Source organism: Bos indicus, chromosome 21 (genome assembly GCF_029378745.1).
Source record: "Bos indicus isolate NIAB-ARS_2022 breed Sahiwal x Tharparkar chromosome 21, NIAB-ARS_B.indTharparkar_mat_pri_1.0, whole genome shotgun sequence".
Lineage (NCBI taxonomy): Eukaryota > Metazoa > Chordata > Mammalia > Artiodactyla > Bovidae > Bos > Bos indicus.
The window spans coordinates 43,263,492-43,278,234 of record NC_091780.1 but is presented as its reverse complement, the minus strand read 5'-3'; the positions used below and the strand labels follow the sequence as shown (position 1 = coordinate 43,278,234).

General features: G+C 38.0%; 1 protein-coding gene across 4 annotated transcripts in view; it reads right to left on the bottom strand.

Moving 5' to 3' along the window:
- Positions 1 to 14,743, bottom strand: part of AKAP6 (A-kinase anchoring protein 6) — a 501,454-nt gene that overhangs the window by 108,672 nt on the left and 378,039 nt on the right. For all 4 annotated transcript variants that reach the window (XM_070775437.1, XM_019983407.2, XM_070775438.1 and 1 more), the window contains exon 9: positions 13,501 to 13,621. In XM_070775437.1, the coding sequence (XP_070631538.1) occupies positions 13,501 to 13,621 (121 nt within the window). The remainder of the gene's footprint in view (positions 1 to 13,500; positions 13,622 to 14,743) is intronic.

Below are 14,743 nucleotides of genomic sequence, written 5' to 3'. Positions count from 1 at the left end.
ATAATATAAAAGGAGGCCATAAAGTTTTAGACTCAACTAGCACAACATGAAAATAGGATTGTCTTCTTGAAAAATTAATGAGCTGATAGCATAGCTCTGATCAATAGAATCTAATTAATAGATTATTAAATGCCTTATTGTTAAAATGTTTCCCACCATATATTTATTGAATTTCTATTCTGTGCGAGGTACTGTGCTAGGCATTGGAGATATATCAATAAACAACACAGACATGAATCTTGCCCTTGGAGTGTGAAATCTAATAAAAATTAAAATCATTCATTCTCAAATTTGGTCCACAAAGTCTAAATCTACCATATTATTTAAAATGTTATTTAATTAATAAAAAGTACTCAAGGCTAAATTAATCTCAAGGAGGCCTCTCACAGGGAGGCACCTGTGAATATTGAAAGGATAATTCCATTGTAATGAAGGTAGCAAAATTCAGTATGCCAAGATTTATAACACAGAAATGAGCTCCAGACTGAAACTTGGCATATATGAAAGGATTTGTATAGTTATTTATATATGCACAATTATAATGTCTTGGGATAGCCAGTATGTCTGGTCAAAGGAATCTGACTTTATCTAGACTCAATCCTGAAGAAAGATTATTTTAATTCAACAAGTTGATACTTGGTATCTGTGTGCATCTGCATAAACACACATAAATGTGCATGCATAACTAGGTGTGTGTGTATCTCTTGCATAGATTTCCTAGTTTTCAGTGGCTAAGTTGAGATGACAAGGGGAATATCACAAATCTTTTTTATGCAAATATCTATGAGCATATGGAATCAACCACTTAGGAGGCAGCTGAAATAGTAAGTTCAGATGAGTTTCAGGGGTGTATAGATATCCTTCTGGAGAAAGGTGAAGCTCTGTGGCCTGAGAAATTTCGGAAGGAAAATTTAAGTCAACTCCAAGAGCAGTGAGGATTTTAATCTGGAAGACTCCTCCCTAGCTTTAGAATAAGAAAATGCGTGTATGTGCGTTGTGTCTTCTGTAAACGAATCAAGATTCAGCAGGAAGACCACTCTTCCCTCTTGGCTTAGTCCAGTGTGCCTCATTAGGGACAGAGTGCCACAGAAGTGCCTATTTTAAGAATGTATGAGCTTCACAAATGCCCACATTATTAAAAATATGCTTAAGAATGCCCTTGCTTCTGAGAAGTGAACTTGCTTCCTTGACAGGACGGGAAGGTAGTTTTTCTGCAAATGATATGCCTCTAGAGCATCTCTCCAAGGGGACACTTATTCAGTGACTCCCTTTCCAATAATAGGATCCATGAGCTTGAATCTTTCTAGGGTCATGATACCTTTAATCTCTCTCCCACAATGATTTATTTTCAGCCCTAGCTTTCCTGAAACTGACAAAATACAGGAGGCCTCTGTGAGGCTCTGCATAGCACCCCTCCCTAGGATGCTGAGGTGTTTAAGAAAGGTTGATGAGTGGCTAAAGAACCAGCCCATTTTCTCTGCAGCTATACCATCTACATATTGAGGACTTTCTTCTTTCTATCTTAGCACAAAAAGCTTATAGAGAGGGAGGAAATAATGTTCTTGCAAGAATTTTACCTGTTGTAGAGAAGAGGATATAGGGCAACAGTGGGCAGGCAAGCAGTATATGAAAGAAAGACGATGGGCATTAGAACTACCCAAATTGGGATCAAACCCTGACTTATTTACTTACTTCTTGTGGTAGTTACTGGTTCAGTTCAACAAATATTTCTAGTTTTCTTCCTTCCAGCATATCAGTTCAGTTCAGTTTAGTCTCTCAGTCGTGTCCGACTCTTTGTGACCCCATGAATAGCAGCATGCCAGGCCTCCCTGTCCATCACCAACTCCCGGAGTTCACTCAGACTCACGTCCATCGAGTCAGTGATGCCATCCAGCCATCTCATCCTCTGTCGTCCCCTTCTCCTCCTGCCCCCAATCCCTCCCAGCATCAGAGTCTTTTCCAATGAGTCAACTCTTCGCATGAGGTGGCCAAAGTACTGGAGTTTCAGCTTTAGCACCATTCTTTCCAAAGAAATCCCAGGGCTGATCTCCTTCAGAATGGACTGGTTGGATCTCCTTGCAGTCCAAGGGACTCTCAAGAGTCTTCTCCAACACCACAGTTCAAAAGCATCAATTCTTCGGCACTCAGCTTTCTTCACAGTCTAACTCTCACATCCATACATGACCACAGGAAAGAGGGGTGAATTTTCCCCATCCAGTTTGGAATAAGGTGGAGCCATGCAATTAGTTCAAGCCAATGATTTTAAGAGGAAGTGACATGTGATTCTTTCAAGGAGAAGATTGATACCCAGAATGAGACCCTCCAGAAGTCTCTTTCCTCTTTGCCACATTGAGGGAATATTTAAGAGGCTGACTAGTCCATCAGTCTGAGTCCTGGAGTTAGTAACAATATCAAGAATAGCCCATAACTCACTTGTGATGGACACATAATAATACATAATGAGAAATTAATCTTTGCAGGTTTAAACCTTTGAGATTTTGGGGCTGTTTGTTATCTCAGCAAACCCTAGCCTATCCTAAGAAACTAGTTCTGTTATCTTTTAGACTAACCAGTTAACCTCTCTGTATTTCAAGCTCAGAGTACATGAAGTGGGGACAATAATTCAAGATCATCATTAGTATTAAATACAATAATGTGCATATGGCAAGAATTAAATACAATAATGTGCATAGGGCACTGACACAGTCTAATAGTAACATTCGACCAATGTTCGTTTTTGTTTTTTTTTTTTTTGTCCCACTATCCTACTCCTACCTCCTATCTCTCTCACACACACACACAAACACACACTTCCCTTCTTATCAAATGGTGAAGTAGATAGCATCTGTCCTTGGGTCCTTTCCCAGATTTCTTCTCTCTACCCACTCTCCACTCTATTTTCCCTTCTCAGTGTCTTTCCATTTAAACTAGATGACAAAATTAGCATCGAATTCAATAGTATTCTCCCCCTGCCCATACACTGCTGCTGCTGCTGCTAAGTTGCTTCAGTCGTGTCCGACTCTGTGCGACCCCATAGATGGCAGCCCACCAGGCTCCCCCACCCTGGGATTCTCCAGGCAAGAACACTGGAGAGGGTTGCCATTAGAGTACATTCTTTTTTATTATAAAGAAATGAGTCTTAACGATAGGCTTTAAGGCAGTGCGGATATTTAGTAATGGAGATAAGATAGTTTGGATTGGGAATACCTAATACTCTAAAAATTATGAAAGTAAAAGTGTTAGTCACTCAGTCATGTCTTTATGAGTCAAGTCTTCACTCAGTCATAACTTTTTGCAACCCCATGGACTGTAGCCCACCCAGCTCTTCTGTCCATGGGATTCAAGCAAGAATACTGGAGTGGGTTGCCATGCCCTTCTTCAGATGATCTTCCTGACCCAGGGGTTGAACCCAGGTCTCCTACATTAAAGGCAGATTCTTTATTACCTGAGCCACCTGGGAAGCCCTTTTAGAACACTGGAGTGGGTTGCCGTTCCTTTCTCCAGGGGATCTTCCCCACCCAGGGATCAAACCTGTGTCTCTTCCATCTCCTGCACTGGCAAGCAGGTTCCTTACCACTAGCGTCACCTGGGAAGACTTTACCATAAAGACATGAATCTCAAGGATGGGATTTAAGGCAGTGTGGATATTTAGTAATGGAGATAAGATAGTTGGGATGGGGAATACCTAATAGTCTAAAAATTATGTCCCTTGGACAACCACACATCTCCTTCTTTCTAAAGTTAGACATGGTAGTAAAACAAGGACAAGAAGGAAGGAGATTTATAAAAAAAAAAAGGGGGGGGGGAGAAGTTAACAAGTTTATTAGTGAAAGCACTGTGGCTGAACTTTGCCTGCCCCTGCTCCATCCCCAGCTGGCAATCGCCAGTCTACTGTGACAGCTACCAGGACTTCTTTTGAAATAACCAAAACATTATTTAGCTACCCTTCCAGCATGGCTCAGTGGTAAAGAATCTATCTGCATGCAAGAGATGCAGGTTTGATCCCTGGGTTAGGAAGATCCCCTGGAGAAGAGAATGGCTACCCATCCAGTATTCTCCCCTGGGAGATTCTATGAACAGAGGAGCCTGGCAGAATACAGTCCATGGGGTAGTAAAAAGTCAGACATGACTTAGCAACTAAACAACAGCAACAAGAAGCCTCATCTCCCAGCTTTAGGAATATATGCATGAAATCCTAGCAAACTGTAAAACTCAGAATGATAATAAAGATAAAATATTTGGCTTTAATAGCATACATATCATATACTTCCTTATAGTTATGGTTACCATAACCAACAGCTTCTTCATGTAATTATATGGAACATTAACCTAACATTTATCCTTTTTATATTAAGACCCTTTTGCGAATGCCAAAAAAAGATGTCAATGTCATAAAATATTAAAAACAATATTTGGTTTTTATCTTTTAATTTTGGCAGTTTGGGAGGGGCAAAATAAATAACCCCCAGTTCTTACCACGGTTGTCTGTAAAGTTTAATCACACAACATACAACTTTTTTCCTAGCGTCAAACCAGATTAGCCTAAATATGAATAGAACCACTAAAGATAGGCAATTTAAAAATAGGAAATACTAAAAAGTAGGTGAGGGACATTTCCCTTAACTCACTGACTTGAAACATATATTTATATAGTATTGAGCAGTTCAGGAGCCAAAGACAACAGTAAACCAAACACCTTTTCTTATAAGGAATGTAAACGTCCCTCTTATTCATTTCTATAAAACTAGGAAGAAATCTACAAACATGTAGAGTTAAAGCCAAATCTTGCAGCTTAACAGAGGTGGGGATTCATGTCTAATTAAGTAAAAGTCATTTTTCAAAAGTTAAAGGGTGAAATTTTTGCAATTTAATCCAAAATTTTATTAGCAAACTTTAATGATTATCCTGATTGCAATTAATAAAAAGCTCCCAAACAGGTCAACTCATTTAAGTGCTATCTGTAATCATTTGTATTTTAACATGATGGTTATTACTTATTACCCTGAAACCAAGAAGCACAATGAGATATTGATTACTTTTAACCTTTAGAGCCAAGGATTCAGGAAAGGTTAGAGTAGGGGAACATTCTTCCTTTCTTGGCTGGCAATGTATAGCCTTCAGGAGAATTCAAATGATTCCCATTGGCCAAGTAGATCCAAGATTAGTTTATTCCCTGGGCTGACAAGAAATGATGATGCTTTTAAAAATAACACCCAGCAGTACTGGGTAAAGTGTTACATTTATATAACCAATGGCCTCAAGATGTGCTTCACATCACAGCAAGTCTCAGGCTGTTAACCCTTTACCAAGATTTGTTTATCCAAGTATTTTGTTGGATATTAAAAGTAATAGTTTTAATTGGAATAAACTCATCCATTAAACCAAGTTCTCTGGTAGTTTCCAAAAAGCCGAACACAATCACTAGCCCACTGCTGGTCACTAGCATTTCTTTTTGTTTTCTTTTTCCATGACAACATTTAAAAATAATTTTCACATTGTGCCACTGAGAAGCAGTGAGTTCTAGGTAAGGGCCAGCAAAATTACGGGCAAGGGAAACATAACTGTTATGTGTTAGATTAATTTGCAGAACACTTGGCATTATTATTGCCAAGTCGTCAAATTGTTCCAAGTTGTTCCGGAAGGTTGTTATTAATAGTATGTTTTCTGAGGAAAGTTCTGTCTACTTTTGGAACTGCATTTCTGTTGCCAAGGAAACTCCTTTAAGCACAGTTTTCTAGGAGCACACTGCTGCTTTTGTTTGCCAGTGTCCTATTCATATCATCTAAGTAAGCGTTTTACATGCTCCAGCCTTCAGTCCCAAATGTTGAAGTTTTAGCCCATTTAAGTTGCTTTTTCAAACATAGCTAATGCTGGCTATGATTGCCCTCTCTCTTCCTCCCCCTACACTCTACACCCTCCACCCAAAGCCCCCTCTCCCCTCCTTCTTCCCACTCTCCCTCCAACATGCCCAAATCTTACTATTCAAGGTATATTTTTAAAAAACAGTTACATTAAGAAAGATAGTTTTCACAAGTTTTTGATAAATTAACTTCAATTTGAATAATAATTCATAGGTTGTAGCATGAGTCCTTCAAGTGTTAATTATCTTTTCACTCTGAAATTAATGTAGTCATTTCCTACTGACTCCTCTACCCCATTTATTGAAGTGCTGAGGAAAACATGTCATTGAGTCCTGAGCCAGCCCTGTTGTTGTGATTAAGCGTGGTCACATGGCCCATCTCTGCCAAAAGGAGGGCCCTGAGAAAAGGTGACAAAGACAGTGATTTCCTGTCAGCAAAGAGTACGACAGGGCTGTCTAGAAGTGATGCAAATGAGGGGAACTTTCCCCACGGCTTGTTTGATCCACTCTAGGCCAGAGCAGGCCAGGCCAGGGAGAGAGGGAGCAGTACAATACAGCTGAGGCTGCCCAGAGAGCCAACGCACCTTCCGGACAGTAGCTCACCCGCCAGAGACAAAACCTGCTGGCGGGGCTTCCCTTCCTTGCCCCTCTGCACACAGAGCCAGCTATTTCTTGGCATACTATTCTCTTAACATCCTTCTTTTTTTCCCCCCTTTTAAAAAAGCAATGCAAATAGGTATGATAAGCTCTAGCATAAATCGAGTTTTATATATTGTTCAGAAACCACATCCATCTACTTTTTATTCTAACAGTTTCAGGATAAGTTTTGCCCTCTCTCAAAAAAGAAAAGAAAATATATATATATACATACACACATATATATATATTCATTCAAGTATTCAAAGCAAACACTGATTCATCAAAGCCCAAATTAATATGACAGCAAATCTAAGGACTTTTTGAACTTTAAAAAAATGGAACAACAAATTCACTTCTAGACAGCAGTGGAGACAGCCTAGGTTTTTCCATTCTGATTGCTTTAAAAATGATTAGATAATGTTTTTTGCAATATTATAATGATTTTAAGCATATTCTTCTTATCTTAATGGAGTTTTAATCTAACATACAATTAAGCTCTACAATTAATCTACTGGGAAAGAGGTAAAAAATCATCATTAGGTTCTTGTGCCTGATATACCTGATACATTTTTACCTTGACTGCTTCACTAACTAGTAATTTGCTTCCTTTGAACAATCAAGGTAGAAAATTTGGATATTGAAATTCCAATATAAAGCCTAATTAACAGAATTTAATTTTTTGACGTGTACTTCTATTCTGTACACCAACATGTAAGTTAAAAAAAAAAGTTAATGGACTTTCTTCTATTTTAAGCCTAGTTACTGTGACCTGGACCGTGAACCAGCCTACCATTACATTTTTAAGAGCTCAAGTTCAGGCATAAACGTCTCAAGCCACATTTAAAATTATACAAATCAATATAATCCAGAACAAAATGAAAGAAAACTATTGTAGAGAGCTGAATTTACAAAATACAGGGCAAGCATGATTAATTTGTTTTCTATGATCAGTTCATAACTATGACAACATCATTTTGGCATCAATAGTTGTAAAAACAAAATAAGTCAACTATGTCCCATTTTTCTTCTTTTACACTGTATTTCTTATTCCCTAGAATTTCTTATCCCATTCCATATACATGTTTATTTTAAAAGTCACATTGGTTGTCTTATAATACACATCTAAATTCTCTAAAGTAACATTTTCTCCTTTTAAAATTTACCCCTTTCTCTTGTTTGGCTTTTTTTCTCCCCCTGAAACAATTCTTTTTTCAGTGTTTTGGTTTTAAAAGCCTGTTTGTATTTGATTTTTTAGCATTTTCTTACCTATTCATTTGTCTACCCATGATTGTAATTTACTCCTCTGTTCCTTTTTTCCTTTGGTTAACTTTGTATTAACTGATTTAAACTGTTTTTCTATCTCTTCAATGTTTACATTTCTTTCTCATTTTACAAATAACCTCTTCTTTTCCCATATATAATATTGATGTCCTTTCATTAATTCCATCTGGCCAAACTATCATTGAAGAAAGCCACTTATGGATGAGAGCTGTGCTCAGCTAAGCATTACCTGGCAACAGAGTCAGAGTAAACATAACTAACTCACTTGTGAGAAGTATTATGTCTACCTGTAAGAAATAATTGTGGTTAGCTATTTCTCTATTGTACCATTTTAATCCCTTATATTAAAAAAAAATCCTAACAGGATATTTTCATTTCTAAGTATCAAAATAAACTTAATTTCTCCAAGGAAATATAATGTTTTTTTTTCCATGGAAAATGTAAGTTTATCATCTGAGCATATTTCCCTCTTTGCTTTCACTACCAGGAAACCCAGAAAAACTTGTAGGATCTTTAGTAGTTGTGTAGGACTTTATAGTCTATGTGACTACATATTAAGTCTTCTTACAGAAACAGAATCCAGCCTACATATATTTTCCCAGTTCTGATTTGTACTTATATATTAAACATATTTTTATTATTTCCCTGTGAAGTCTTAGGCTATGCTAAGTCACTTCAGTCGTGTCTGACTCTTTGCAATCCTATGGACTGTAGCCCATCAGGTTCCTCTTTCAGTGGGCTCTCTGGGCAGGAATACTGGAGTGGATTGCCACGCCCTCCTTCAGGGGAATCTTCCTGAACGGGACTGAAACCACGTCTCCTGCGGCTCCTACACTGCAGGTGGATTCTTCACCACTGAACCACGTGGGAAGCCCGCGAAGTCTTATAAACAACCTCAAACCATTAACAAAATAAAAATTACTATGTTTAGTGAGCACTGTATTATATAGAATGAATGAATTTTCCTTTTTCACAGAGGACATATTTTTTATAATACTTACACCAATGGAGAAAGATATAGGACACTCAGATTTTTCCCACAAAAGCAGAAAACACGAATAACTAACCGCCTAAATTAAGTACAACACCTTCAGTGTAAATTCCCTGAAAGCATATACATCTTGGTTGAATTGTCAATATTATATTATTTTTAAGCTAGAAGAGTTATTTTTAACCTCTTAGAAGTAATATAATCTAATCTTTTATTGATGTGGAATAGCTAAGGCATTCACTCAAGGCACAAATCTCTAAATGTGGTATTTTAGTGACCTTCATACTATCTGAGGGCTTCCCTGGTGGCTTAGATGGTAAAGAATCTGCCTGCAGTGTGGGAGACCCAAGTTCAAATCCTGAGTCAGGAAAATCCCCTGGAGAAGGGCATGACAACCCACTCCAGTATTCTTGCTGGGAGAATTCTATGAACAGAGGGGCCTGGTGGGCTACAGTCCATGGGGTCACAGAGAGTTGGACATGACTGAGCGACTAACACTTTCATATTATCTGAAAGCAGCTCTTGTTCAACAATAACTATAAACACCAGCCCATAACTCCTGAATTTGGCTCTTGGAATTAACCCTTCATCTCTGAAATATCCAGCATGATTAGGGGCTCCGTCACCTGTGCTCTGCAGGCGGCAGAGACGGCAGTGCTCTGGGCCCTAGAATGAAGCCCCTGGCAGGGCACAGCCTCATGGCCCTCCAGGACTGGCTGCCTCTGCTGCGGACAGCAGCAACAGGCACAGCTGGCTCCAACTCTCCCATCATGGAGATGCTTCCAGGCCACTCAGTTTATAAAATGTACAGGATGGGGGAGGAGCTGTCCTGAGCTTCTCTGAGCCCAAGAATAATGCCACCTTTGATCTGTAGGAATGAAAAATAAAGCTTTTCCTTGGCAAGTGGGTTTTAAATATTTCTCCATTAATAGTTAATGCACATTCAGACCAGCAGAGTGACAGCTCCCTGTGATTATGAATTCTGGCTTCGTAATGCTAGTCCAAATAGGAGCTGAACTTTCAAAATCACGGTGTTACTTTTGACAAATTAAATTGTCCTACTTAGGAAAGTAGGAGGCATGAAGAGAAAGAAAGTGAGAGAGTGGGAGTAAATTCTCCTTGGAGGTGATTCTCAGATTGAGGAAGAAAGAAACGAGAAAAGACTACCTTTGTGTTTTCTAAGCTGATGATACTGCCGATGTTTATTAGAAAACAGCTTCAGAAGATCCCCATGCTGATGCTGAGCCAGACCAAGAAGGGGAAAGGACAGACATTGGCAGCATGTCTCACTATCTCCAAACAAAGAAGAAAATATATTTAAGGGAGTGGTTGCATTTTAATAAGAATCAGGTCATTCTTAGGGCCCAGCAATTTAAAACTAATCAGAAAGAAAATGATTTTAAATTTCTAACAATATGAAAATAACAAGAAATTTTTTAAACAGATAATCCACTTTATAGCCCATTGTAATATTAAGGATCTAAATTATGTGAGGTTGCATCAGTGTATTCTCTGCCTTTCAAAACTAATTCTTTCCCCTTCAAAGTTCCTTGAGCATTCTGGTGTTTTGGGGTAACCAAGATATTACAACACGTGCTCCACTCAGGAAGTCTGCTGAATGAATTGTCTGGTCTTTATCTGAAGTTCCATATCTAGGAATCACATGATTTTTTAGCAGAGACAAGAATATAAAATAAAGTCAGGAAGGTAGTACCAAATGTTGAAAATGCTAATAAAAAAAAAACAAAAACAACTTCTTACTCTCTGACTACCATCTTACTATATTCCTCTAATGTAAAAGTTTCAAAGGTGAACTTCAGGGATCAACCTAGGGACTGAGCAATGCAGAACTGGGGTGTGGGCATGCCTCTCCATGCCAGGAAATCAGCTGAATGATGAAATAGAGAGAGCCCTACTCCTCACCAGTGAGAGGAGGACAAAAGTTTCAAATTCTATGATAACAGGAATAACTGTCCTGATCTACAGTTCCTGGGAATTTACCATAACTCAGTTGAAGTCTCTCTTAAAAGCTGTTCACTCTCATTCTTTTCATTAATGGCAGGGATAGTGAACTTCAATGTCATCCTTCATTGTTATAACTCAACAATGATTAGTTCAGTATCAACTATGTAAGATGCTTTGCTAAATAACATAAAGAATACCAGTGGAAAGCGTTTTTCTCATTGTTACACAAGCATTTTATCAAACGAACATGACACAGACAAGCTGAGATAGATGAAAATTCTGTGAAAAGAGCTGGGCGTCCTGTTGAGTTGTCGCGATGACTGGAGGAACACGAATCACAAATACCCCGTAGTGGAAGGAACAGACCTACAAATGAATTTTTTTGTCCCAGGTGCTGATGGTGCCCCTGGTGAAAAAGGCTGATGACACGTTGGTAATTTTTAGGGCCAACAAATTTTAAGATTAAAGATGAATAAGGTAGATTCAAATGGTATCGAAAGCCTAGAAAGGTCTGGGGACCAACTGAAAAGCTTTAGTCCTTTAGGGGTCTCTGTGATCCACTGGCTTCAAATCTCACTTTCCCAAGGCATCAGTTGAATTGATTCCTAGAAAAGCAGATTAGAAAGAGAAATGGGACACTGGAAATGTTGACCTAACCTGAGAATCCCTGGGGATTCTTGGCAAAGGCCTGAAATTAATTTTCTGCCATCAGTTTTTCTAACTCAGCAGCCACCCCAAGTTCTAAATGAGTCCTTCATCAATACCCTCAAGACTGTTTTGGAGATTTCTAAACTTCTGGAATAATTTGGGAGCTTATATAAAGAGAGACACTCCATAAACCTGTAACATTGCCTTTGGTTTCTAACCTAATCTATAATTTGTTTATAAGCCAAATGCAAAATTAGTGTGAATCTAGTGAGCTTAGATATACTGACACAAGTCACAAATGAAGAACCCCAGTACAAAAATGTTTGGAAAAGCACTATACTCCAGAAGTACTGAGTGGGAGGAATAATGGCCTTCAATATGCCAGAATGGAAATTCGCAGGCAGAGCACTTAACAAGGAAACCACAAGCAAAAGAAGACTGCACTTTTTGTTCAGTGATTTCCTATTAATTGTGATGTAAATTATATGAATGCGATTTTGACAAAGAAGAGCACTGTTTCTAAAAAAAATAGTGGTTTATGTGCAAAATACAAAATGCATCAAGAAAAAGAACTTTAGCATCATGGATGCAGTAAACTCTGAGATAATGGCTTATGATTAGATAACTTTCATATTATTATTTTTTTCTTTTTTACCTAGACTTTTAATGCTTAAGTCTTTGGGATAAAGCAAATATTAACAAACAATTAATATAGATTTACAGGCATCTTTCATACATAAGTCTTGATCTCGGCATGAAATACAAAATCATCTCACTTTGGTTACATTAGGTTGAAATTGTTATTCTAACAATATGTGCTGCCAGACAATGGATGGTAGCTTTGTGGCTAATGTGGACAGCTATCCATACAGGAAACAGCTAGCAGTCAACAAACTTGATTAATGTTGGGCAGAATTCTTTAGGAAGTAAAATATCACCATTTGCTGAGTCCCCAGGGAGCTTATATCTTCCGTTAACTAAGATGATTCCCAGGGGACACAAATTAAAGTCTACCACACCCTTGAAAATACATATGTCTCTTTAGAGGAAGTAAAAGTTAAAATAATATATTATAGAAAGGTAACTTAAAATGATAAAAAATTGGAGAAGAAAGAAGACAACTTCTATTTGACCTTGAACGTACTTCTTATTCTATAAGAAATTTTAAAAAGCTAGAGGGTAGTTGTTTCTTGTCATTATACTGTTGCTGATTCTGTGGTTAGTTATTAATTTTATTTTTTATGATTCACAATCTGCTCTTTGAAATATGCCATATGCTCAAAGCAATTCAAGGATGACAACTGTCAGAATTACTCCAATAAAAATTGCCTAAATGAGGAAGATTTACTGCAGTCTGATATTTCAGTGAAAAGTCCCTCTACCCTCCCCAACTGCTTTTTCAGACACTGTGAATATTGCAACCATTTTTTCAAGTCAAATCACATGACTGTTTTGCAAAAACTTCTAGGACAATCTAAGTAGAATCGGTGAAACACAGTAGGCTAAGGGTGAATTAACAGACATGGAAAACAATATAAATAGTTATTAGATGGATTGCCTGCAATCAATGTGTGAGTTCCAAGCCAGTTTTCTTAAATCACACACAATGCATTGACTTAATATGACAACGTCTGTGCTATGTAACACTAATAAACATTAAATTGGACAAGCCCTGTACCCTGGAAGCAGCAAGCCGATCGGAAGGCATTTTTTTTTTTTAATCTCTGGAAATATCTGAGGGGTGGACAGAATCCACCTGAGTGCTCCAATCACAATACATTTTGTTAAATGTTACCAGTCCATTTATCCTTCATTTTGTTTCAGTCTATTTATTAATGCAGTTTCATTTATTGTTATTCATCTTGAAGATAAATCTTTGTCCTTCTATAGAATTACACCAAATAGAATGTGATAAAGGGAACTTCCTTGCAATTATGATGTCGGTGCAGTCTGTCAGCACACAGGGGATGGAAATGAGTTTGGGGACAGGGAAGGGAATTCTAATAGACACCACGATACATACAATGAACGCAAAAGATATCCTGAGAGAGAGAAAGACTTGTCAGGCTAATCAGATCTTCCCCAGCAAGGTAAAGGCAAGAAGGGTAGCTCTAACCTTGTAAAGATGCTGCTGCTGCTCCTCTGACATCATCAGGTCGTGGCTGTCCATCACGAGGGACTCCATGTCAATCAGCCAATCCCAGAGCTCCTGATATTCTGAATCAAAGTCCAGAAGCCTGAAGATAAGGCACAAAATGTATTATGCATAAATACAGTGTAGTTGTTAAAAATCTCATATTAGAATAATATATTCTTGAAAACCTATGATGTTCCTGGGTGATACCTGTAAAAAGAGAAGGAAAAATTCTCGGTGTGGTTACACAGTGGGCCAGATAGGAACTCAAGCTTGTGACATAGCCATTTTCTTAGATTCTGAAAACATAACATGTAATTCTGATGCTTGTACCTGAGACATATTATGGCTATTTCCATTCACTCACCCTTTCTGAGGATTTGCAACACTTGAACAAAATGATTTGAACAAAATGAACAATGTCCTTGAAAAAGAGCATGCCATATTTAACAGACTGAGACATGGAGGGTCAGTGCCTTGGGAAGGTTACCCAGTCCAGAATCTGCGGTACAAATAGCACTCTCAACATTCAAACCTCTTTCTCTTTGACTAGATTTTCCATGGATACTGCATGCATCCTAATATATTCATGACTAAGAATACTAATTCAGCTAATTTCTGTATATGATCACTATATACTACCATATCCAAAATATTATTTTCACTGGGAAATGACTCAATCATTTATCTGTCCCTCTGCTGTCTATCTGCCTATCTCTGCAAATGTATATCCTACATTTATTGTCATGGATGAGTGGCCAGCATTTCAGTTTAACACTCAGAGATAGGCTTGAGTGACTCTGGTAAGCCAGTGAGAACCAGGGGCAGATCCAGTATTAGACAGGTGTTCCCCACAGACATGTAGGAAACAAAGGTAAGGACAGGAAGTCAAAACAATGAATCTCTGAATAGCCAGCAATCATTAAAATTCAAAGGAGGATCACTATGGTTTTCAACAAAATAAATCATTAGAATAAGGAGCTTAAAAGGATTAATGTGATTCTCTATTGAAAGCCTGGTGAATAAGTAAAGCTCAGATTCTTCTAAAACACTGTGATCAGAAAATGAAAGTGCAGAATGAAAAAAAAAAAAAAAAAAAACTATGACTTTGTCCTTCTCCCCAAAATCATCCCTCTGAAAGAAATCTTCTAGTCTTGTCAAACTCTGAGCAAAACCCTATCAGTACTAATGAAGCAGCAGCCTCAGGTATGAATCTGAACTTATC